At 47.1% G+C, this 26,379-nt stretch overlaps 2 protein-coding genes across 4 annotated transcripts in view; one reads left to right on the forward strand and one right to left on the reverse strand.

The window, feature by feature from the left end:
- Positions 1-26,379, forward strand: part of DOCK1 (dedicator of cytokinesis 1) — a 527,459-nt gene that overhangs the window by 242,439 nt on the left and 258,641 nt on the right. The window lies entirely within an intron of this gene.
- INSYN2A (inhibitory synaptic factor 2A) overlaps positions 1-26,379 on the reverse strand; it is a 60,713-nt gene that overhangs the window by 33,026 nt on the left and 1,308 nt on the right. Inside the window, exon 1 of one of the 3 annotated variants that reach the window (XM_022568467.3) lies at positions 4,649-5,895. In XM_022568467.3, coding sequence (XP_022424175.2) covers positions 4,649-5,823 — 1,175 coding nt within the window. In that variant the 5' untranslated portion in view covers positions 5,824-5,895. Of the gene's footprint in view, positions 1-3,279; positions 5,896-26,379 lie in introns of those variants that run through there. The other 2 variants (XM_089898354.1, XM_022568466.3) reach the window with 2 other exon arrangements.

Genomic DNA, 26,379 nt, shown 5'->3' on the forward strand with positions numbered 1-26,379 from the left:
TCTTATGTGATGGCCTCACACTCGCTCTGACTCAGTACAAAGCCCCCGGAGCTTCATGATCTCCTGTCTGCCTGCTGCCTGCTGGTCACATTTAAGGGCCAGGAGTGGCCTGGGTTTAGCTGCTCCTTCCTCCTTCCCACACCCCCAAGCCTGCAGCTAGCACTTGGCTGATACTGGGAGAGACCCGACCAGTGAAAGAACCTATCTCACTCTGGGCAATGGCAGGTTCCTGCCCTCTTGCTTAATGGGTGGAGTAAAGCTTCTCATGTCATCTGTAGGTCTTCTCTGAAGAACCGAGGGTCGCTGGGTTGTCATCCGCTAGTGAACCCCTCAAGACACCTCACATGTGGGGCTGCCAGCACCTTAGAAGTAAGCAGCCGTCTCCCTGCCGAGGTGGCCGGTAAGGGTGCAGCCCCTGAGCTGAGTGCTGCAGCCCCACAGCCTTGGGTCGGAGGGTCACCTGCCCAGCAACCCACAGCTGCTCTGGGGAATTACGACTGTTAACAAGAATTGGTTGGGTTTCTAAACTCAGTGCCCCGTTTGCCCGGTCTCAGCCTTCAGCGATTACATTTGTGGCTCGTTTAGATATCCTGTGTGACCCTGAACTTCCCGGGAAGAGACAAGAATAACGCTGAGAGCTTTGAAATAAGCAGGATCATTCTTGGCATTCACGCAAACAGAGGGATCAAAGGCTGCCTGAATTGTTTAAAGTGAGCGGTTTTAGTGAATTGCCCAGACATTTTACAAGGGACTAAGAATAAGAAGGCATATGTTCCTGAACACTTTGTGCACGTCCACTCGCTTAAAGAATGCATCCCGCTGAAATGCTCATATTAGGATAGGTCCTTTTTCAGTGCCCGCTGTGCGTCGGTTATTGCTGAGACCTTTGTGGACAACATTGTTAAGCTTCTAGCATCCCTGTTTAATAGAAGATGAAACTGAAACTAGCTGAGATTAAGTAACTTGCCTAAACTGAAAACTTTCTCTGCTGAGGCCTTTCGGAAATCTATATAAGCAAACGAGAGTAAACAAAGAGTCTCTTCTGAAAAATAATTTGGAAGTTACTGAAAATGGTCCTGGTTGGTGATACAGAAATTTCTACGCACAGAGTAAGAACTATTGCAAGAACTTGCCTGGCAGACTTGGTAATGCATAAACAAACTCAACAATGAAAAGAAGTTCTATTCAAGTTATACATTCAATGTAATTTGCCCATGGCCATGCTAGCCAAGTTCAACGAGCATTGTCTTCCTTTGGTCTGCGCTAGAGCACGCCTGAGGCCTCGCCAGCCCTGGCTCAAGCCTGCAGTGCAGTGGGGATCTGGGGGCAAAATGTGTCACTTGGTTTCAAAGTCGTGAGCTCTTAGATTGATTTCTAAGTCAAGTGCACACTGAATTCCTTCCCTCACTGAGACTCCTCTTACTGAAGGTTAATTTCTATACAAAGGCCCTTGCAAGCTAATTTGGGGGTGAAGGGTGAGGAGAGAAGTGGATTGTACACAGGTTCTGAGCATTCTTCACAGGTGATGACGTGGAGTGTTTTCCAATATTTTAATGTGATCGTGAAATTCCTTGTCATGTTACAAAATGACTATAACAATAACCTACGTGGAGCGAGCTTTACTGTTTTCTACCATGAGATGCAACGATAGGATAACATTTCTTGGCTTAGACTGAGCACATAAAATAAGTCCTGTGAATTCCTCCTTTAAAGTGACTGTCCTGGTGCATGTCCTTCAGGGCGTTGGTCCAGTGCTCAGAGCAGCCGAAGGTTACATTTTCGGGATTTAATGAGCTGGCTGATACTGGCCACAATAGCAGTATTTACACCGTGGAAATCAGCAAATGCTACTCCCCCTTCTTTGAGAGCCAGTTGTTAAAAATGTACCAGCAGACTCTCCCCCCTTGCTGGCCCAGACCCCTGAGAAAGGGATGGAGAAGGAGCTTTGCTTCTTATCTGCCCACCTCCGAGGCCGCTGTCTCCTTGTCCATATTCTGAAGTGGAAAACAGTGGTGGGAATTTGAATTCTGGGCAAATCAATGACCCTGGGCAGTTGAGCAAGAGAGGTCACCTTCAAGGGGGCTTTGGGATTTGAAACCACTTGACTCACTGTTATCCGGAGAGCGCAGGGAGGGAGGTGGAAATGTAGATTATTAGGAACAGATGTGGGGGTTCACCCGGCTATGGTCCTGCTTTCCTACCGTGAACTTGGCCTGTGCAGACAACAACTGACCTAGAGATTGATTTCTAAGTCAAGTCATCCTTTGCCTTGATCGAAGGTGCCCACTCCTCAAATGGTTAGGAGCCAGGCACTGTCCCTTGTTTTGGGGATACTGGGGCGAAGGCCTTTTTGTGATGATGGCAGTGTCCTCTGTCTTGTGTAGGAGTCAGTCTCCACAGGTGGCTCTGGGGCACCTGTGATGTTTCCGATGTGATTAAAGAACGGAATTACAATTGTAATTAATTCGAGTTTGAATTTCAATAGCCACATGTGGACAAAGCAGGTCAGGGCCAGCAGGAACGGCCCTTGGTGGCAGCCTGTGTACTGAGAGTGTGTGGGGTGCATCCGTCACTCTGGACTCAGACATGGGGCCACTAAGTGTTCCCCAGACCCCAACACCGCTGACCAGCAAGGCAACCCTCACGCCACCAGCAGACGCCACCCCATTCAGATGCACCTGGTGCTGGGCTCCGTGCATTCAAAGGTCACTCCCTGTCTTCCTCACCCTCGGTCTGCAGGACGGGGGATGAGCTCCAACTTACAGGTGAAGCAATGAGGCACAGAGAGGTGCAGCCCTCGCCCAAGTCCTCAGAGCCAGAATTCCCACCTAGACATGTCTTAACAAACTCAAAACCACTTTGAAGACTGATGTAGTCTCAAAGAACTCAGAGGATCCCATTTAAAACAACTTTCCGCCCTGTTCTAATAGAAGGAACCTCCGTGTAGAACACAGTTCTCCTTGCATGGGGTGTTTGTGGATGTTCAACCCATGCAGCTGTTTATTTTGGGACACACCCCTGTGAGATGCACGCGACTTAGTATATGCACTTGGTTTTATACCATTTGTTGAATTTTATTTCCCATTTGGTGATGTTGGTATCTTTCTAGTTTGCTGTCTGGTTTAAGTCACTACCAGCTATATCGAAGTCAGTGATCGGTCCCTGTTTGGGCTTTTCATGTTTCCATGGGAGTGGTTTACTGATCACAAATCCCTTACAGACCCACCTTAGTGTGTTGCTTTTGGTTATGTATTTATTCAAGGCTAAATGATTGAAGTGGGATGAAAATGGAGATGTAAACCCAAAATTCAAGAAAGCCTTTGAAAACCATTCTATAATGGTAGGTCTACTGTTAGATTAGTTTACGATTGGCTAGCAGCTTGTTTTGCTTAATACTGTAGGCTGCAAACAATGCTGGGTCGTAGGAGGTGGGGGTTATTGAGAGTTAACTCCTTTTGTAGATGGACCACCTACACGAAGCTGGAGAGGCCAGACACCAAGGGCAACATCTGCACCAGGCACCTTGCCTCTGGGGCCAGGGCTTAAGATCACAGAGGTTGCTCCCTCCCCTTTGTCTGCAACATGCAAACACAACGTAACTCAGCCCCAGCAATCCTGTGCAAGGGTGGTTTGCTGCCCTGACAGTGCATTTCTTGGCTTATCTTCATGCTGGCTGCCAGCTCACTTAACCCAGGGGTGGGAGCCCACGGGGTGAAGCGTGCTAATCACGCGAGGCAACAGGGCACTGCCTCAGATGCCACCTCCAAAACATGGGCTGCTGGAATCCAGACAGCTTCATGGGGGAATGGGACAGAGAGAAGGTCTGGCCGTCTAGACAAAACCAGTGAGCCGTGACACTGTTTCAAGAAACACGGAAGCAGAGCAGTGCTGGCTGTTTCGTATCAGCCTAGCACACTGCCTGGCTGTCCTAGCACAATTTCAAGTACAAAAGAAGGGCAACAGAGTTCAGTGATCTGTTATCAATGGCAGACAGTCCTGGCTGTTTTCATTCTCCCTCCTGCCCACCTGTACACACAGGGCAACTCGTGGAGAAAGGCATCTTGCTCCTAATGATATACAGATAGGATTTGTCTAAGGATGGGCATTGCTTCTATGCGTTCCAAGTAAGAAAAAAAAAAATTGTCTGCTGTATAAAATATAAAACCTCATACAGTCCTGAATATCAATGTTATTCCAATTATTTAGCATAAGCGAGTCAGCATTTACTTTTCAAAATGCCATCCGAATTTCTTTTCCATAATATGTTTCCTAAGAGGCAGGTAGCTTCTTATTTAGATTAGATATTCTGGACTGGCATACCTATTATACTTCATCAGTATCATAAACCTTTAGCCCTGGGAGATAAAAAGGAAAGCTCCATCAGTTCATTCAGAAAATAGGTATTAAATTCCAGGCCAGGTGCAGGAATGCTAACCAACAAGTCAGTCCTGCAGGTGAGGGTAAATGAGGTCTAGCGTCATAAAATAACCTGGGACTGCTTTGACCTTGCTCTGTCCTCAGACTACAGCCTGTTCTCAGAAACGCAGGCTTTAGTCTCATTAAGGATTTGGGCTTTGGGGGCTGCTGCTGGCCCCTGAGGGTGATAAGCCTGCAGGGAGCATCATAAGAAAGGCGTGAACATACATACCCTTCCCGATGGGCCTCTCCTTTTTCCAACTCCTGAATGACCCCCAAGAGCACTTTGATGGTTTCTTGGCTTGAACTGATTAAGTTCTCCATCATCTGAAGCTGTGCTTTCAGATCGACCACTTCCGCACGAGGCACGATTTGTTGGCATTCTTCACCCACGGCGAGCGCTGTCGGACAAGGCTGGTGCTCGTGCGCCGGGGGGGCCTGAGTCTGCAGGGACGCTTCACTACATTCGGGGGACAGGCACTGCGTCGGGGGCGAGCAGGCCAGGGCAGCGCCGGGCGGGGCCTGGAGCCCATTGGCCCGTGAGGCCTTCCTCCGCTCCTGGTCGGCCACGGGGCAGACGGCCCACTCGCTCGAGGGGGCGGAGTTCGACAAGGCCAGCTCGGGGGCCCTAGCGCCGGGGGCAGGTGCGTAAAGGGTGGCCACCTCCGTCTTAAACACCGTCCCGTGGGCCGATGCGGCGGGTTCCTCGGCGTCTGGGGTCGCCCGGTCGTGCTTTGCTTTCCCGTGCAGCTGGTAATCGGGCTCTTGGGAGGGAGGACGAGTGGAGTTCTGGAGAGGAGCATCTGGGCAGCGGTGCAGGTCGGGGGTTCTGCATGGCTCTGCGCAGTTGACCCCGGCGGGCTGGCCCAGCGCGTTCACGTGCTCATCAGAGTGGAAAACCAATGCCGCCGCCTTCTGAACCCGGTCCGCGTCCCACTGCCGGGACCCCTCCCCGGGCCCTTCCTCAGTCTTCTCTTTCGCATCAATTACAAACCCATTGTTTTGACTTTTAAAGGCATCCGCAGCTGGGATGCCTTTGAGATTCCCCTTCTTGCGGTCCAGGGGGAAAGTCTGGTAACACTTCTTAAGGTCCGGCGAGGTCTGCACACCTGTGCTCTTGGTGACGTTGGGGATGGACCTCCGAGCGGGCACGGTCATGTATTTGCGGTAGGTGGCCCTGTAGGACGCTGGCTTGTCGCCCAGCTGTCCCGAGGAGAGCTGCGTGTCCCTCTGCTCGTTCTGCGCCTCGCAGATATCCTTAAACCGCACCTGCAGGGCTTTATTACGCTTCTTAATCTGCCGGTTGGGATCCAGGGCATATTTCATCTCCAGGGCCAGGCACGCGGCAGGCTCCACTTCACTGGCCGAGGTCGTGAGTGCGCATTTGCTGGGTTCCTTACTGACCATGGTTCCTGCAGTCGGAGACAGCAACAGATGTGTCAGTGGAACAGAAACACACGTGCAAATGCAGGCAGCACAAACTTTTGGCCGGAATGACTACTGCCTGCTCCCTAATTATTTTTAAACAGGTGAGGTCGGCTTTTATGTTAAGGAAAATCAGACAGGCGGAGAATCGCTGGCAGGCACAGCTTGAAATGCTTCTCGGACATTAAAGCTTGCTTCCTTCTCCATGTGGGATACACTCGGTTTTCTTTTGATAGTAAGGCATGTTTCCCTATTAGACAAACCTGTTTTACTATATTCGTGAAGAAACCCGACGGCGCTGCCTCTTCTGCTTTGCAAATTGCCACTTCACACGCACATCTCCACTTCACAGGCAGATGGTTTTCCAAATGCAACTTACTTGGTTTGGGTTTTTATTACTTTTTTGAAGATGACGTGATTAATCTATTATTGGAATCCGAGAGAATTGCTATTTTTTCTTAAAGACTTCTCGGGGATTCTAGCTCCTGATCGGATAAATGTGGAGAGCCCTCCGATGAGGAACTGAGCTAAATCTATTTATGGTAGCCACTCTGGGTGCCATGGGATAGTGGGCCGTGCTGCTTTATGGGAAAAGCATAAAGGAAAAAAATCTCTGCAGTATGGCTTGCTTCTAATGGGTTAACAGGAGCCATATAAAGGACGTGGGTTTCCCTACATCTACAAAGTCTGTGTTAGCAACTCTTTTCTTTGATTCTGTGGAGAGCGGTATTTGAAAATACTGCTTTTTTTTTTTTTTTAAAGAAATGATTCATTCTAAAATCAAGTTTTGTGTTTTGATCACAACCTCTGAAAATGAACACAATGGTGGTTGTTTCAGGATTTAAATCCTGAAAGAAAATAAAATCACAAGGCTTTATGTTAATCATGCAAATTCATCTTGGGCTGAATTATTAAATGCAACTAAAAAGATGCAGGTGGCCAGTGACTGCTCCCGGGGAATACCAGTGGGTAGAATGCCTTCACTTTATTAGGCAGATTCACAGCTGTGTATTACACATGGAAGAACTTTCTTGAGGGTTGAAGTGAAAGCGAGAAAATATAGTTAAGTATGCTGTTTGTGAGTTAGCATTCATTTTTTTCCCCCTGTGTTCGAGAAGAAAACAGCCAGATGGGAGGAAGCTAGGCTGTACAGGGCACTGGCATCCAAGCAAGGTGCCCAGAGAGGCAAGGTCACTGACAGGAGCCGGTGAGAGGGGAACAAGAACAGGGTCAGGCCACCCTGTCCCTCCCAGAGCACTTCCGTGAAATGCTAGAGGCACTGCGATCACGTGGCTGCTACTCTGGGACCCAGTGGGTGTGTGGGCCCCCAGGAGCTCTGCTGATAGAGGAGGGCCACATCTAGTACCTTCAGTGCCACACTCCCTTTTCAAGGAGGAAACTGGGGTTCAGAGAGGTTACGATACTTAGTCATCGTCACACAGCAAGTAAGACATACTGGCAGGCTCCTGATCTACCTGACCCCTGAGTCCATGCTGTTTCTTGTCCCTCAGGTGTCCAGTGAACAGAGAGGCAGGACACTTCCCCACGTCCCTAGTCCTTACTGACTTAGGACTGCAGGCTAACGGGTGTGGTGGTTCAGAGAAGGAGAAGAGAGGAGAAGCTGGAGCCCCTGTCTGAGAGTGAGTTAGTGGAACTGCCCCCCCTCGGAGTTTGGGGACTCCGTTAAGTTGACATCTCATGCCAGCATGGCACTGGCGCGGTCCAGCACTTCACTAGTGTTACTGAACGAAAGGCTTAGAGAAAATGCAGGTACTTCATCAATTCTGCCTTGAACAGTAAGCTGGGAATCACGTTAGAGGACATCAAAAATAATCCCTGCAGAGTTTGGTTTCGATCACACCGGGGTGTCCCAGCCTTGGCACTCCTGGCATTATAGGCTGGGTAATTCTTTGTTGGGCGGGCTCTCCTACACAGTATAGAATGTTTATTAGCATCTTGGCTTCTCTCCACTAGATATCAGTAGCACCTCCACCCCAAAGTGACAGCAAGAAGTGGCTCCAGACAAATGGCCCTGGTGGGGGGGGGGTGGCTAACCATTCCCAGTTGAGAACCACTGCACTAGACCTGTAACCTTGGGTGGCTAGAGTGTGTCCTGAAGGTAAGGCTGGGGTGGAAAGCCACGCAAAAGACCAAGAAGGGATGGCAGTGTCCCACCTCCCAGGGGGCAGGGTGTCTGCAAAGTGTCAGCTCTGACGCTCCAATCTGGAAAAGATCCAGCTCTGTGCTGAGCCAGCATCGAGGCAAGGCCTCACTCCATTGCAGCCTGTGTGTCCTCCGACAAAAGAGTTAATGCGAAACAATCACAATCCGAGGGTAGTTTGGAGAAGACAGAACAAGCCTTCTTTGGTCTTTGGTGCTCTGCTGGGTACTGAGGATATCTGGAGACCTTTGTCATTTGAAACTCGAAAAACTAGGCAGTTTTGGAGAGAAGGAAAGGGAGAGGTACAGACTGAACTAGATTATGGGTGGTGGGGACAGAGCATGCCTGCTAAGGGTAGATAATGTATATGGTTAAGAGACACTTACTTATTCCATGAGGTTAAAAAGATGCACACAAGGGATCTTGTGTTGGGGAGATTATGGGGGGGGCGGTTGGGATAATAAGGAAATGAAATCTTAACCCTCACTCTATCTCCTATTCATGCTTTAATGCCTTTGTTGTCCAGGTTTGTCAGCATGTATTGTGCCATCATTCTACAGAAGACCTTCATACTAGGGAAAATTTGAAAGAGAGAGCATTTTTACAAAAAGCAATTTACAGTAATTTTTCAGCCTTTTCCCTGCCACTACAGAAAAATGAGTGTCTGAATAAGTTTGTCCTACCATGCTATATTCATCCTCACGATTTGCCAAAAACTGAAGTAATTTTTTTTACATCAGTCTGCTGGTTTGGAAAGATATTCTGAGTCTTGGACCCAATCATCAAACTAATAAAACAAATCAGAAGAATTAGTTGTCAGTGGCAAAATAATAGTAGTAAACAATTCCTGAGCACCTCTCTGTCTCACAGGGGGTTGCAAAGTATATGAAAATCACTTCCTTATTAGTAGAAATGATGGTGCGAAATAAGATTTTTTTATCAGTGTAGCTTGCTGTTGCTGAATTTGTTTTGAGTATAGTAATGAAGTTGTCCTAATTTCACTGACAGTAAAGACACCAAGGAGTTTTGCAGATGACTTATTCTGTCTTCAGCTGAGTTTATGAGCTCTACTGATGACTGGATGATATTTTCTAAAGCTTCACAATGGAATTTTCCTGGACATTAAGAATCACTTTTATATTAAGTTGGGCACATCTTTCCAGGGTGTTCATTCACTGTTTATTGGGGGGATTGGGCTCGAAATGATTACCATTAAGAAAATGATTTTGTATGGAAGTTTGGGAGTAGCGGAGGCAAACTATTATACATAGGATGGATAAACAGCAAGGTCCTACTGCATAGCACAGGGAACTATATTCAAAATCCTGTGACAAACTGTAATGGAAAAGAATTATACATATGTATAACTGAGTCACTTTGCTGGACAGAAGAAATGAACACACCGTTGTAAATCAACTACGCTTCAATAAAATTTAAAAACAAATAAAAAAGGATTGTGTCATAAAAGAAAATTGGACATTCTCTAGATGAGAGTCTGAGACAAGTGGAACTGCCTGGCACGCTCGTTTTTCATCGTTCCTTCACGCGTTCGTTCCTGTACACGTTACAGTGTAACCTCAACATTCAGTCCATATGTTCCCTGTTTCTGTGTCCTAACCGAATGCCAGCACTGTCCTAGGCACTTCACGTGCACCTTCTCCTTGACTCTCATGACAGCCTCACAGGGGCGGTACTACTGTTATCCTCAAGCTGCAGATCGAGAAACTGAGGCACAAGATTTTTTCGAAACCTGCTCAGAATCACACAGCCAGTGCGTCCCTTTAAGTCCCATGCATTAGGCAACTACCCCTGCCTGGGGAAATCTGCAACTGGAAGTGACCCATGATAAACCTCATAAACCATCAAACAGCTGGAACTCACGTAAGCCATTTCCTCGGCCTGTTGCTGCAAAGTATCTGGGTGCAGGTTATGCAGAGAACCTCCAGGTAGGTCCCAGGAACGTACCTGGTCCTAGAGCACAGACTCAACAAGGGTTGCCTTGAATTTTGGATTGAGCGTGACACCAAACTGGCATTTTCGGCGATGGCTTGCCTCGGCTGTGTCACCGCAGAGAACCACGGACTCTTGGAGTTAACCTCTTGGCTCTAAAGCAGCAAGAGTTCAGAAAGTTTATTTTTCATAAGGAAATTGTGCTTCAGAATTCGCTGGACTGTGCTGTCTTGAGGTGAAAATGGCAAAAGTCATGGTCGCGCCTGGCTAGCTCGGGGGGAGCTCGACGCCGAGGAGCTGTTCGCGATATAAATGTCTCAGTTACCCTCAGATTCAATTTCACAATCAAATGTGAGTTGTAAATATATAAACCTTGTGTTTTTAGATGAGTGATGGAGAGTCATCTCTGCATGCTGCTTTAAATTAATAGCTTATATAAAGATGTTCATTCCAGCTTAAAGGAGTGAAGAAATGGAAGCAACTAAACGCCTAACAGTAGGTAAACGGTTAAGTAAATTATGGTGTATATTCACTCAGTGAGACCATTAAAATGATAATTATAAAGATTATTTAGGACTTCCCTGATGGCGCAGTGGTTAGGAATCCGCCTGCCAATGCAGGGAAACAAGGGTCTGAGCCCTGGTCCGGGAAGATCCCACATGTCGCGGAGCAACTAAGCCCGTGTGCCACAACTACTGAGCCTGCGCTCTAGAGCCCGCGAGCCACAACTACTGAGCCCACGTGCCACAACTACTGAAGCCCGCGCGCCGAGAGCCCGTGCTCCACAACAAGAGAAGCCACCGCAGCGAGAAGCCCGCACACTTCAACGAAAGAGTAGCCCCCACTCGCCGCAACTAGAGAAAGCCTGCGCACAGCAACGAAGACCCAGCACAGCCAAAAATAAATAAATTAATTAATTAAAAAAATAGTATCGGAAAAAAACGCTTATGAGATAATGTTAAGTGAAAGAAAGCAATCTACCAAATTGTACTGGAAGAACATGAACAAAACTGGTCATCATTGTGGTGTTGAGATAGTGCTTTTGGGGAGGTTTATTTTCCCTTCTGTTTTCCAGTTTGGGTAGGGGGAGTTGCAGTGTCGTTATGTTGTTTGCCAATGAAAAAGACACAGGGCAAAGTTAGGCCACACCTTAGGGCAGCATGACAGGGTCAGGCCTCTGGAAAGTAGAAACACTTGGATCAAAAGAAGAAAAACCTAGAAATGATTAGATTTGGGTACAAGCAGTCTCCCAAAGGTCATCTTTTATTGTTTTGAGGAAACCTTGGATAAAGAAAGAAAATGAATTTCAAAATCCTAACAGTGTTCGTGTGTGTGTATGTGTATCTGCAGGGTGTAGACATCTACGTACATGCCTCTGTATATAGGTGTGTGTGGACTGGCTGGGAGACCCGGGGAGCGTTTAGTAGAAGATATATCCATATGTGTGAAAACTCACTGTCGGCTGGAATCTGCCATCTGTGTTAATTAGGAATCAAGCAGTTTTGACCTATAATCTGCAGTTACCATCTGAAGGAAACTTTGTGGGATTTCAGCACGAGAGAGAGTCTCCACTGGGTTAGTTCTGTTCTTAGTGTCTGAAGGGACCTGAGAGGTTTCCAGTCTGGCCCTGAGCTGTGATATAAATGGCATAATGCGGTTGACTGACAGTGGGGACTGGGGAATGGGACGGCCTTGCTAAGACGCCTCCCAGGGTCCCATCCGTCAGTGGATCCAGCAAAAAAGCAAGGCAAGCAACCCGCTGAGTTTGGAAAGGGACTGCGTGACATTATTGGTTGTTCTCGTTGCTTTCCCACTGTTGAGACACCTTGGTGTTGAAGATGCTGGCTGGGATTCAAGATTAATTGGGTCAGCATTTTATTCTATATGTGGAGGGAATGCCTGAACATTAGGCTACTCAGAGTGGGGGAGTGGTGAAAAAGAATATCCCTTGCCTTAACACGCTGCTTCCCGGAGGGAAAGGGAAGTGAGACAGAGCCTCACCTGTTAATGAATTCGTCTGCCTTCTGAAATAGTTAACATTAAGACCTGTTTTATAGCCACTGATTGATTCTTCCAAAATGGGAGCCCTCCTCTCCTCAGGGCAAAGCTAACTGCTATAGATTTTGGACTGTGCCTTCGTTAGATTCATTATCCAGTTTAATTTCCTTTAATACACTGAAATGATATTTTCCCAGACATTTCTTGCCTTCTTCAGAGGTCATTGATTAAGAGGGCTGAAATGGGGTAAAAAAGTGAATGCCGACACCCCCCTGGGATTGAGCCCTGTGGGGAGGCTGCTCCCGTCTCAGCCTCCAATGCGGTGGCCCAAGTCACGCCCCACTCCCTGGATTTGTGGACTGTTGCGGTGAGGCCTCCATCATTAAGAAGTGAGGACCATCCAGTCGGAAGCAGGGCAAAGGGCACTCAGGGAGCTTCACTGCAGGCCTTGGGCAGAAGAAATAGCATGGCAGGTGGGGCCCCGGCTCATGTATATCTTTGATTTCAGAAAACCCATTTTAACCTACTGAAAACCTTTACTCAGTTACTTCAGCTGTGTAACATAAATAGATTCTCACTGGCCTGTTTCTAATGAGTGGGAACAGAGGGAGTGAACCATCCATTTTCTACATGGATGCTTGGGTTTGGTGTTGAGGTTTTAGATGAACCAGATGATGCCCATTGGACCTCTTCATTTGTGTTTCACTGTTTACTTAGTTCTTTGACGTTCAGCTTATACTGACGTTAACCTTTGTTCATCCTCTGTCCAAATAGAATCTAAATTACTAGAAATGAATTAGCAAAAGTTTATGATGGTGGCAAAAACCAACTGGAAAAAATACCTCCTCCAAATGAGATGTTACATCACTGTAAGAAATTTTATGTGACGCAGTTAGCTTTGCTAACTAACAGTGTCCAAAAAGAATTCAGTAAACCTGGTTCCAATAGCTCCACGAGAATCATGTGTAAGATCAGGCAGAGGAACTGATTTCCCAGCTCCTCTTCTGTCCCCCATCAGTATGACAATTACAGAAAATGTTAACTATAAGGGCTTTAGTTTTGAGCATAGCTCATGAGTGCATTTAGATTACTGTAGCAAATAGCTCACCTACTCTATTCCCTGATGGTTCCGAGTAATTAAGCAACAATCAGCTGGTAGTTTGGGGCCCAACCCCAAGAGGCTGGAATTAGTAGGATGCAAATGAGGTGGCTTCCCTTTCTTAGACTATTTATGGGAATCTCAGTCCTTTGAGAACATGCGCATACTGGGATGGGCTTTGGGCTTGTTTTGCCTTATTGATGAACTATGGTGAATCCATACTTTTTTTTTTTAACTAAATGGCACGTTTTGACTCATGATATATCTGAAGCTAAAATTAGAACAGTAATTTCCCCAAGAAATAACTGTCAAAAGAGTATGTTTTCCCTGCTGCTTCTACCAGCTGAATCTCAGGATACCATATTGGAACACCCTGGCAGGGTTTCTGCTTGGAGGTTACCATTCACTACAATTGAAATCAGTTAGAGTTGAAGATGTAATCCATCTCTCTGGCAAGGCCATGGGAGTGTCCATCTATTACCATCAAAACGGATCCTCGGTGTGTTTTTCATTTGTAGTGTCTCCCGTGTTTCCATGGTCTGGCCAAACTGTAGACTTTGCAAGGTCTTGGGTGTACTGCAGCGGTAGCAAGCCAAGAAAGAAAGGGAGAAATGAGCATTTCTTGTCATCGGCTTCTGTTTATAAGTGGATGGCAAAATGTAGAGAGACCACCGCCCAGGTCAGAATCTTAACAAAAAGCCACAGTCAGAGTCAGGGTGTGTGGTCTTCCCACGTATGGCTCATGCTTTATCAGCTGGGGTCCAGGGTGGAAAGGTTGCTTGGTCTGAACACCTGAGTCTTTCCTCTGATTCTTGGGCTAAAAATGATGCAGGGATTATTTAATCTGAGAGGACCAAAAGGACATGAGTTAAGACCCCTTTCCTTTCCTTCCACTGCAGCTGGTGAACAGGTGAGGGGAACCTCAGAAGTAGCTCATTACCCTCAAGAGCGATGTGGTCAGTGTAGACCAAACTTAGGCTCGGCAGGGAGAGAGTGTACGCTTTCGCCGAGGACAGGGAGACTGAGGGCACGCTACTAGTAGCAAGTGACAGTTCCCAACTGCAGGTGCACCAAGGGTGAACTTTCAGGGTTCAGGACCCAAAATGTCAGTGTTAGGGGTGGGAGATGAGAAAGAGAAAACGAAAAGTGTCTGTGTGTCACATACTTTAGCATCCTAATAGCTGTCACATTTTACTCCTTAACATAAATTCGACTTCTCATTGATCCTGGTGGGATTTTCTACTCTGCCAGGCCAGTTGGTTTGTTAATTCTTTCCTTGACTAACAGCTGTTGTGAACTTCTGTCTTCTCCGTGCATAACAATATGTAGCTACTTTTAAAAAATAGGAAGCTACACCGCTCCCCCACATGAAAACCTCAGGGGCATCTCTGGCAGCCTGGAGGACTCTGTGCCCTCCTGGGAGGAGGGCTGGCACAGGGCAATGGCCTGAGACCTTGGTGGTCTGTACTCAACCCAGTAACAAAGCTACTGTGCTCACCTCGGCCAAGCATGGAGCAAAGGTGCCCGGTGTGAAATGCAGGACTGAACTTGTCTTACCGGGGGGTCAGGAGATCCCAGCTCATCCATCATAGGCTAGTGTGAGTCTCTGAGTCCTTTTATTCTGAGGGTGCCTTAACAGCTGCTGGCAGTGCTTTGCCTGACTGACTCCCTAGTTTAATGCCCCCAACCCAGCCATCACCAGGTCCCACTGATTTTTGTTTTTCCTTCCTCTTGCTTCACCTATTGATTTCTTCCATTTTGTTCCCACCCTTCCCACCTTGACCTTGGTGTTTTTACATCCCCTGCCCTCAGCTCTCTATCCCTCCATCCTGCATGTCCTCTTAGCCCAGGCTTCAAGTGCAAACATCTCTCCTCTCTGTGGGTACCTACCTGAGTCCCAGTTTGGTGCTTCCAAAAAGCAATTTTTTAAGGGTCCTCTATAATCTTTCCCATCCTGCTAATCTCCCTGGACTTCTCATGGGTACTCACAAACTCTGTTCAAGTTAAGTCAGCTCCTGTACTGTCTCTGGAATACACCCTGGTCACTCCCTACTTTGTGTCTTTGCTTCCGGTGGTTCATGTTCTGGGGCTGTGCCCCACCCTCCTTTTTAATGGTCCGGGTCTAGCCTTGCCTTCTCTGGCTACTCCAGTCTTCATGGCTGCTTCCATTGACTCAGTGAACGGCACCTGCACATGGAGGGTGACGTGTGCTGGGCACGCAGGGCATCGAGGAACAGTCCTCGGCAATGTGCAGCTCAGCATGGGAAAGACATTCCTCTGTGGATAGCACCAGCCCACTGTGCTCAGGACCATCCTGGTGTCAGGAAGAAGAAAGTGCTGAGAGACGGTTCCCTGGGAGTCAAGGCAGGCCTCCCCTGGGAGACATGGAAAAGCTGGCCTAAAGCCTGAGTCACTTTTCTTTGATGTGCCAGTTCTCTCTTCTTACACGTATGTAAGTGTTTGTAGACTAGGTTCCGCTAAGCGTCTCCTCTCTCTCAAACTCAATCAGCCTTTGATTCTTGCTAATTAGTTTAAGAATATAATGATATACATCCCAGGATCCTCACAGCAGGGGCCTTACCCATGACATTTTAAGAAGGTGTAGAGTGGGTACTCAGTATTACTGGCTTTCATGGAGTCTTTCTGCATAACCTGGATCCTCAGATCTGGTGAACAGACCTGGCTGTGTTCTGCAACCTGGGTAGGGATCGGATGAGTGGAAAGGGAATGGGACAGCGTTTCATTAGTTTGAGTAAAACCATGTCCACAGATTTTTATCTTCTGAACGTTGGCGTAACTAGCTTGAGTTTGGTTGTTACACGGTATTACTTTTAATTTTTTTCTGTGCAGGTGGAGGGAAACGAGATGACACACACACTCACAAAAATGAGTAGATGGTTCAGAAGCGGTGTATGTTTTATATTTAATCATAAAGTTTATTGGGGCCCTTACAACATATTTGGTATAGTAAGTGTGACCAGCAGGCTTGTTCTTACACTGCCCGGCTTCCTCCTTGGGAGTGGGATGTGGTCATGGCAGAATAAATTAAGAATTTAATTCAAAAATCTCAATAGCTTGGGATAACATAAACATTGTTAGAGAGCGTGGAATCGGTGTAATCTCAGCCTTCTAATTGGACTCTAGATTTTGCTATAGAGGAAGAACCCCTGACCTTTCAGGGCGGGTGCGGGGGCGGGGGTGGGGGTGGGGGTGGGAATCAATAGAGGGTTGGGAATCACACCTTTGCATTGAGTTACTTCAGAGCATGTGTGTTTTGGCCCAAAGGTGTTGAATGAAATAAATAGCGTTTCATTTTTCCTTACTTTGAAATGAGAACATAAAGTATAAAAGTCCACTCAATAAATAAAATCAGTAGTTAGAAATATAATTCTACGCTACTGTTTGTGATGAACATGGGGAGGGAGGAAAAGGGAAATGGGGAAATAAAATGAGAGGGGGAATGTGAGGGGAACAGTGAATGCCAGAACTGCACAGACAGACGCAGGAGAGGAAGGGGAGGTGCTCAGGGAAGCCAGTCCAGGCAGAGGGCATTACATCCTGAGTGCTATTAACTGGGGATGGAGGCACAGATCGTTCTGATGGACCAGAGCCACTACCGTCAGCTTTCCCACTGCTCTGTCTCAGACAGCTGCAGCAACCCTTCTCCTCCCATCCAGAACGGAGCTGGACAGTTCCTCCCAGGGCAAAACAAAAATCAAGCCAAGGACAGGTAACTGAGGCGGGACCATCGTACAGTTTCACATTTTATGAAGCACCCAACACACAATGAACACAAGTGTTAAACTGAATGAATAATCACATTTTAAGCTGACGTTTCTGTGTTCTGCTTCTGTCTTTTAATCTCTCTGGCACCTTGCTGGAACTGATGCTCTCTCTTCCTTCACAGGGATTGTGGTAAAGGGTGAGAGAACAGAGGGGTAAGACTGTGGAGGTTCAAGAGGTTAGCGTCATTGTGCGTAAGCAGTACTGCCGATCCTGAAATGACTCTCTGCGCCCATCAGAATCCTAAAAATACTGTTTTAAAGGAAAACATAAGTCTTCCTAAAACTTCAAACGACCCCTCTATACTTGGCTTTCTTGAAACTTTGGAGGAGAGCACAGCATTGAAGAAGTGGTACCTTTTACAAGTTTTGTTGTTGTTTTTAAAGACAGCCTTTCTGGCCACGTAGGGGAAAAGAATCCGAAGGGAGGCTGTGCTCATCCCAGAGGAAGTAGGAGAACATGCATCTTCCTCAAGGCCTCCATCCTTGGGCCTGACTCTCTAGAATACATATACTCGTCCCCAGCCCAGTCCAGGTAGTCAGAATTTCTGGGGAAACTGGTGACAGGGTGGCCGAGATCATTTTGATAATGCATGCAGGATGAAGAACCACTGGTCTCCGTGTCTTGTTTTGTTCCCCTCATTTTCTTGTATTTCCTGCTGTATCCCTGAAGCTTGGAGCTACATGTGACACGTAAAAGGTACCCATAAATATTTAACGAATGAAGGGATGAATGAGCGATGTCTCAGGGGGGCAAGCAGAGCCGTCCCCTTCTAGTTTTTCTAGAATGAACCTGGGACTCAGCCAAGGGTTGCCGATCACCAAACAGCCCAGGTTGAGGCCAGCAGAGTGGGCTTTCCATGGCTCTGTTCATGGAGCAGCAGTGGGCGTGGATTCCCCTTCCACAGAGAGGGACAATTAGTGACCTGTCATCGTCATCGTTTAAAATACAGGTCTTTTGCAATGTGGATTAATTATCAAGTGGCAAATTCCAGGTAAACTGTCACCTGGCAGGTCCATAGCAGGAATATGACACATTCACATCTTTGTTTCTTTGGATGATTCCGGTTGGGGATGCAGCACATCTAGGATTCTGCCCCTTCCTAGGAATTCCGTCGGTGGGGACAGCTCTTCTCACCAGGGATCTGGGGTTGGAGATCAGTTATTAGTGCCAGTGCTTTTCAGTGAATGATTCAGATGTAGGATTTTGTAAGTTAGCAAGGGGGTACACAAGTTCATCCCTGTAGACTAGACTCATGCTAGTCTTTTCTTGTCCTGGTCATTCCTGGATATGTCGTATCACACGGCGCTTAAGAACTGGGCTTTAGAGACTGACTGCCTGGCTTTGAGTTCTGGCACTTCCACACATTAGCCCAGAATCCTGAGCATGTTATATGACCTGGGCAAGTAAAGGTAAGCTGATGTTTCTATCCTGCTTGGCCTGGGTTAGGTACCATTTTGTACTTTATCCAAGTTCTTACACTGCATTCTCCAAATACTCTCTAAAGGAGGAGTTACCATATTTTAAAAGGTGGAGAAACTGAAGCACTGAGAAATGAGTCTGTGTCCACATCACCCAGATAGTAACTGGCAGAACTGGGGATGCAGGTGTGGACGGTGTCCGCTGGACATGGCTCTCAGTGCTCTGATCCTGTGATGAGGGCTCAGGAGGCTGGTGCCTGTGAAGCCCTCAGTATGTGGTCCTGGCGATGCTGCTGCTGGTGATGAAGTGCTGTTGACAAGGAGAACGCACTTACAAATACGTTATGGGTGTAGATGACACTGGATATGTTATTTGAGAGAAACAGGTTTGAGAACCACTTGTTAGGTTTCCACTTTGGCTGATTAGAAAGTATACAGTTGGACTTCCCTGGTGGCGCAGTGGTTAAGAATCCGCCTGCCAATGCAGGGGGCATGGGTTTGAGCCCTGGTCCGGGAAGATCCCACATGCCACGGAGCAGCTAAGCCCGTGCGCCACAACTACTGAGCCCGCATTCCAGAGCCCGCGAGTCACAACTACTGAGCCCGTGTGCCACAACTACTGAAGCCCGCATGCCTAGAGCCCATGCTCCGCAACAAGAGAAGCTACTTCAATGAGAAGCCCGTGCACTACAACGAAGGGTAGCCCCCACTCGCAACTAGAGAAAGCCCGCACGCAGCAATGGAGACCCAACGCAGCCAAAAATAAATAAGTAAAAAAAATTAAAAAAGAAGTATATAGTTGTCCTAGGTTTTTACTTGAAAACAGGGCATGCCAGTGGTCATTTTCACATAATCTTTAGATCTAGAGTTAGAATTGATGTGATGCTTTGATGTAAATAGAATTTAAATGGTCACTAGGAATGAATTGAGAGCCAGGGGCCCTGGATTCCAGTCCATTCTCTACCACTCACTCAGCAGTTGATCATGCCCCATCGAGAAGCGATGCCTCCCCTAAGCTTCCCCTCCCAACAAGAGCAGGTGATGTTTTCATAGACCCAGTGTTGCCAACCATGTGATAAATTCCATCGTTTAGCCTAACCCTTGGGGATTTTTGCCACACTAGAAAATCTGATAGAAACAATAAATAAAGCAGAGACATACTTAGAGGAGAGTAAATAGTATACATGGAGACAAATAGAAATAGCAAAGACAAAACAAACAAGAATGGAAAATACTTTTATGGAGCCACTGAACTAACAACTGCTTTGAAAACAGACAGACAGTAAATACTTGAGAATCAGCTATCACGGGGTTTTTCAATGGCCTGAGAAGTCAAATGAAAAATATGGTTTTAAAGTGAGCAACTTATCTTTTTTAACATTTTTAAAATTTCAAACTTTCCACGCTTGCACGTGGTATGAACTCTTCTTGGGAGTGATTCCTCGGCACACTTCTACAAGCTAGGTGAGTCTTAAGTGCATGACTAATGGGGAACTAGTTGTCTATTTGTTTGTGCCATGCAATTTCAACAAGGAAAAAAGAAACACACGAAAAAACCCCAAGTCTTTATGAGCCACTCTGGTATTGATTAGAACAGAAGTGCTACGTTGATGGGTCTGGCACAAAAACCAATGGAGTGGACATGTCATGACATCACATTGAGAGGTGGGGTCAAGGCTAAGAGACCAGACGTCTTCTGGTGGTCTTGGGTTGACCCAGTGAACTCTCCGGTATTTTGGTAAAGTGAAAATTCCTTTCAACCCCAAAATGTCAGCATTTGGGGTAGAAGAGCGTTTACTCTCTTGGGCTGAGGCGAAATAGAGTCATCATCCATCCTGTTCTCCTCCCTTGTTTCTCTCACTCTAACACTAGGTCACTAAACTTAGACGCATTCTTTCTTGCTTTAGTTTTTAACTTTTATTTATTTATCTATATATTTTTGGCTGTGTTGGGTCTTCGTTGCTGCACGCGGGCTTTCTCTAGTTGTGGCGAGCGGGGGCTACTCTTCATTGCGGTGCATGGGCTTCTCATTGCAGTGGCTTCTCGTTGCGGAGCACGGACTCTAGGCGTGCGGGCTTCAGTCGTTGTGGCACGTGGGCTCGGTAGTTGTGGCTTGCGGCTCTAGAGCGCAGGCTCAGTAGTTGTGGTGCACGGGCTCAGTCATTGTGGCTCGCGGGCTCAGTAGTTGTGGCTCGTGGCTCTCGAACGTGGGCTCAGTAGTTGTGGCGTGTGGCTCTAGAGCGCAGGCTCAGTAGTTGTGGCACACGGGCTCAGTAGTTGTGGCTCATGGGCTCAGTTGTGGCTCGTGGCTCTAGAGTGCAGGCTCAGTAGTTGTGGTGCATGGGCTCAGTAGTTGTGGCTCGCGGGCTCAGTAGTTGTGGCTTGTGGCTCTAGAGCACAGGCTCAGTAGTTGTGGCTTGCAGGCTCAGTAGTTGGGGCTCGCAGCTCTAGAGCGCAGGCTCAGTAGTTGTGGTGCACGGGCTCAGTAGTTGTAGCTCGCGGGCTCCAGAGTGTAGGTTCAGTAGTTGTTGCGCACGGGCTCAGTAGTTGTGGCTTGGAGGCTCAGTAGTTGTGGCACACAGGCTTAGTTGCTCTGCGGCATGTGGGATCCTCCTGGACCAGGGCTCGAACCTGTGTCCCCTGCCTTGGCAGGTGGCTTCTTAACCACTGCGCCACCAGGGAGAGCCGACATTCTTTCTTTAAAAACTCAGCTTCTACTCATGTGAACTTTTACCAAAGGAAACTCAATAAGGTTGAGTTTGGGGGTGGAAAACCCCAGACCTTTGATCCTCTTTTCTTTCCTGATCACTGTGTGGCCCAGATGTAAGGACTGTCCATCTCCAGAAGCTGTCTTCATTGTTAGCAACTTCTCACAAGACTTCCTTTTAATTCCTACTTCAAAACAACTTGAAATGGAAGAAAAAAAAATTTGTCCAATCTGGAGTCTGTGAATTTCTAGCAAGATCACTGACTAGGTTTATTGTTAATAGCCTCATTAAATATTCATGAAGCACCTGTTATTTGATAGGGCTATTCTTAGTCCTTTAAGAATTTCTCTGTGTTGAGGATCCTTTGATCCAGTTTTCTTCTCTTTGAGAGTATATCTCATGGACATTGTAAGAAGTCAGAAATGATGAAGAACTTACCTTTTAAAATAATATTTCCAGTTGGAAACTGAAGTTCAAATTTCTAATAGTAATCATATCTTTCCCCCCAAATCTGCTGGCTCCCTGGCTTCTCTGTTTGCATTGATTCCTCAACCACCATGTCTGCCTGGGTTAGTAGCATCTTTAAATGCCTTCTTCGCGTTGCCACGTCATAAAGATTTGCTGCCGGGGATGTCTCTCTCCCAGCCACCCCCTTATATACCATTCCCACTGTCACCAGTCACCTTTGCTACCAGTTAATTCTCACCTGTCACACCCTCTCAGCCGATCTCTAGCTGTCAAGACTTAATCTTCTGGAAGTGTATGTGATTGTTCAAAACATTCAGTGGTTACCCATCGCCAGTGAACACAGGACCTTTCTTTCCTGCCTGTTCCTGTGTTAACTGACTTCAAATTGCTTCTTCACTCTGATCTTCACCCCGAGACCTTTGCCCAGTGTCACTTCGTTTTTTTTTTTGCGGTACGCGGGCCTCTCACCGCCGCGGCCTCTCCCACCACGGAGCACAGGCTCCGGACGTGCAGGCCCAGCGGCCACGGCCCACGGGCCCAGCCGCTCCGCGGCATGCGGGATCCCCCCGGACCGGGGCACGAACCCGTGTCCCCTGCATCGGCAGGCGGACCCTCAACCACTGTGCCACCAGGGAAGCCCCCCAGTGTCACTTCTAACCCTTCCCACACAAGTCTCTTGCTCTGAGTATGTGGCAGCTGTGCTTAAGCTGCAGAATTTGTGTGTACGGGGCCAGCCTCAACCCTTGTCTCAGCCAGGACATTACCCTTTCCTGCCTGGGAACCTTCACAGCACACCGCTGGTCCTCTCCTGAGCCTGCTTCCCACCTCCTCTCACCCTCCTGCCCTTGAACTTCTTGAGGACCTCTCACTCATCTTGCAACGCCTCACACATTGCCATGGCCACTGTTGCTACTGTCGGGTACATTTCCACAAACCAGCCTTCCTTTCTGGACCAAGCCATCTGTGTATCAGTCTCCTTTCCAGTGCTTGCCCATTATCAAGTCCAGGTTTAATAGTTCCATTACATTTCCAAGGATGCTAAAATCACTTACTACAAAAGCAAGCAGCTTCCAGGGAGCAAAATGCAGATCATATGAGGTGTTCTGAGTCTAACTACTAAGTACACACAGAAAAACTAAAGAGATAGGCAATTGACAAACACTGGATACTTCCTAGGGAACAACCACTACAGAGCCCCACATCACTGGTGGGATGACCTAGAAACACAGACAAAGATTGGTCAGTTTCATTATCGTTGACAGTGGAGATGCTGAACCTCCAGGGTGATTTCTTAACTGAGCAGCTGAAACGAGGCCCCCAGACCATCAGCCTCCTTTTCCTGCCCTTTTCTCTCTGGAGTCTTGGTGAGGCGAGAGAGTAACTTTTATTTGCAGGGCTGCTTGTAATATTTCTGGCATCCCAAATCCTCCCTTCTCATGTCTTTCATATGCTGTAGTTATTTCATTTTATGCCCGAGGCTAGATTATTAAGGATTGAATTGGAAGTTTCTACAGTAACTGCGATGTAAACTTTGACTAGCCTTTTGCTATGCTGTTGTGATTTTTCAAAAAGTTTCTTCACCCGTGTCTTGGCCATAATAGAGTAACTCGGGTGAAGGTTCAGTGTGTAAACGTGAGTCTCTTTTGTCCTTTTTTGCTCCAGTTCCTAATAGCAAGATGACATGGTAAAGAGACCTTGTCTGTGGATGTACAATACTTTGAATAATCAGTTCAATACTCTACAGAAGCAATATTCGCAATGATATATTTGAAGACTGTTCTTTCCAGACTCCTTGGAAATATGGTGTTAGCCAAAACGTTTATAATTTAGAAACCTAAGTCTTTCTTGTCCTTAATATCTGCTTTTCTGTAGTCGAGTTAATTTTCTTTCTCTCCCAACTAGAGCTGGGACTATGCACTCAGCAGAAAGACACAGAGCCATCAGGTTAAAGTGTTCTGTTTTTATTTACATCAGCGATTTGTCGCTTGATAATTAATATCTTTGTCTACCTTAGAGCCCCTCAACTCATTCACTGTGGTGTGAACGATGTCTCAAGTACGTATGACTCATACCCATACTGAATGTCACAGTGGCTTATGGTGATATTGCTGTGCACCTACCCCTATGGTAGAGGGGGCGTCTGAAAGAGTTTATATCAGGAATTGAATTTGGAACCCGGAAATGTCTCCAAGTTATGTTTTTTGTCGATCTGAGAGGTCAGATTCTTGGGTGCTTGGAGACATTTCAGGGTCTCTGGACCTGAAAGAGATACGTTATCATACACGGTCCAAAGGCTCAAGCTTGTAATTTGTACGGCTTACTGTTAAATACTAAGCAGCCTCTTCCTGTGAATCCCAGCAGGGCCCCCACAATGTGGCACTAAGTCTCTGTGCTCTGTCCTTAATATATAAGAAAAATAGACTTTAAATATACACTGATTAAAAGTTATAAGGATTTTCTACATTTATGTTATAGGTTAACCCAGATATTAAAGACTTATCCAAATGTTTGTATGCAAATACCCTGGTAATAAGAGCGTTGTCATGTCATATCAGTCATACTAAATTTTGCTTTAAAGTATTGCAGTCACTCCATAATGAAATATTAAAATCAAATATGTGAGGAGACTAAAAAGAAACTGCTTCATAAATTATGTCAGCTCATTTCCTTGGCTGGGGAATGAAGGACTCAGGGGAAGAGGTTGCTAAGGGAGTTGGTGATGAAGGAACTGTTTAAAATAACAATGCCAGTTTTGTCTGGGGCATCATCGCGACCCCATAGCCCCTAAATGACCATGGTTGGCCTTAAATAGGCAGGCATAATTGGTGTGGCTCCCCGAGCTTCTGATTGGTTAAAGCAGCAGCCTTGCTGTGCACCTACTCAGGGGTCCGGTGGGCTGGTCCTGGTGACCCGGTCACTGCCCCCCTAAATTGATGCTGGCCCGTAAGACTGCCGCTTTGCAGTGTAGCTGTGATTTCTTTATCACGGAGAAGCAGCCTGTCCCCCACATAAGTAATCTGCTTCTCATACAAGAGTTCAGTTGTTGTAGCTCTAAATGAGACAGCCGTGGGTGACAGCAGACAAGAGAATACAAATGTGGAGCTAAGTGAACACATCTGTCCAACTGCTCTGCTGGATTCAACTCTTCATTCTGAGAATCATTTTTATTTTCTGACTTCTCATTTCCTTGTGCAGGAATCTTCCCCGTAGACCAGTGCCTTTCACGCCCAAGTCTTTTCATTAATTTACTTATTTACTTAATTTTTTTTTTCTCTACAGAGGGAGAACTAAAAGAAATACCTTACATGTGGGGAAAACAAATGTGGCAGAACAGAGAAGCCCCCAAAGTCAAGAGACTAAGAGAGAACCCAACTTTCCCTAGGCTTTCAAAAGCTTTCCAGCCTTGGCTCGATTAACCTATGTCATCACCAGTGGTTGTGTGTCTCAATAGGATAATGGGCCTGAGTTAAGTAAAAGCTAATGCCTTAATCACAATAATAAACTATAGTAAATTTAAAGGTAACCTCTGCTTTTCAAGGGTACCCATCTTTAAGTAGAGGCCCCTCCTTTAGCTAAGAAATTAAACTGAATCGTCCTATCTTTAAGGAAATGATGAATTTCGTGAAGAAAAGCTCAAACCCTCTGTAGCTAACGTAATTTATGCAAAATCATGCAATTAGTGATAGCTGCGCTAGACATTTTTTTCTCCAAATGCTCCTGTAATAAAACCATCCTGAGTAGCAGTGCCATCTAATGTAAGTAGTAAACATAGATAGTGAATTATTAATATCTGGTGAGGCATGCAGATGGCAGGACTTCCATTTTTCCTTTGAGCTGACAGCACGTTTGCTAATCATTCTGGCAAAAAAAAAAAATGGCAAAGATGAATATGAGCTTTTCTTTGAAAAGTAACATTCAACAGGATATGAATGTAATAAATAGCACACAATGTGAATCGTAAAACCCGGCACTTTACGCCTCTGCAGAGGGAAATGATGGTTATACTTTCTGCTGGATCCGTAGCATAAGCTTAATGAGGGTAAAGCGTTTTCATACGTGTACCACTCGTCAGGAATGGCCCAGGTCAGGTGATCTGGGTGGTAGTTTTCAATCAAATCCCTAGTCCGGTAACCTTGACATTCCCCGTCCCCCGGCAAATGGAAAGGGAACCTCCTGGTTAGTGCTCATCCAAGGGAAAACCTCCAAACGCGCCGGCCTGGACCCTCCTAGTCTGAGCTGTAGTCCTGTGAAATGATCGCGTGGGTTCCCAGCCAAGGCAGGGCTGGCCCAAAGTTCCTTCCCTCTCTTGGCCACTTCACCTCGGGATGCTTCCGCAGAATTTACGCGCCTAAGCAGACAAGGTCAAATTCAACGGCTTCACTGCAGCTCATGGTTCAGCGGCCCGACCGGGCGTCCAGCCCTCCGGCACAGACCTGCAGCAGGAGAGGGCGCAGGGCCCCGCTCTGTAGATGAGCCAGACGCACCCGGTCCTCCCCGATTTACACCAGATGCGCCTCTCCTCCCCCACTCCTGGCATCCCCTTATCGCTAGCTCCATCTCCCTGTGGCATATTTTGGGCTAGGAGAATGCTGAGGTCATGGGGACAGGCTCTTTTTCCTGACGACGGAGATGCCGGCCGGGAACCCTGAGCATGAACCAGCAAGACGCAGACTCTCGCTCTTGACTTTGGGCTCCAGGCGCTGCCCGGCCCCGGGCCGGCCCGCGGGCTCCCTCCTCCCTCCTGCCCTGGTTCGCCAGCAAGCCTGCTTAGACCGGTCTGCAGCCTTGGTTGGTTTCCCACGCCTGTCCCGGTCTGACTCGGGATGCCGAGCCCCCGGAAGTCCCGCGGGCGCCGACCCCGGCCCGCAGCCCCGGGAAGGTGCCAACCCGAGCGAGCCCTGGCGCCACGGGAGGAGACGGGCATTTCACGTGGGCAGCTGCCTTCGCTCT

Source organism: Delphinapterus leucas, chromosome 16, assembly GCF_059928025.1.
Source record: "Delphinapterus leucas isolate spDelLeu-1000000601 "Yukka" chromosome 16, BTC_Dleu_Yukka2, whole genome shotgun sequence".
NCBI classification, from domain to species: domain Eukaryota; kingdom Metazoa; phylum Chordata; class Mammalia; order Artiodactyla; family Monodontidae; genus Delphinapterus; species Delphinapterus leucas.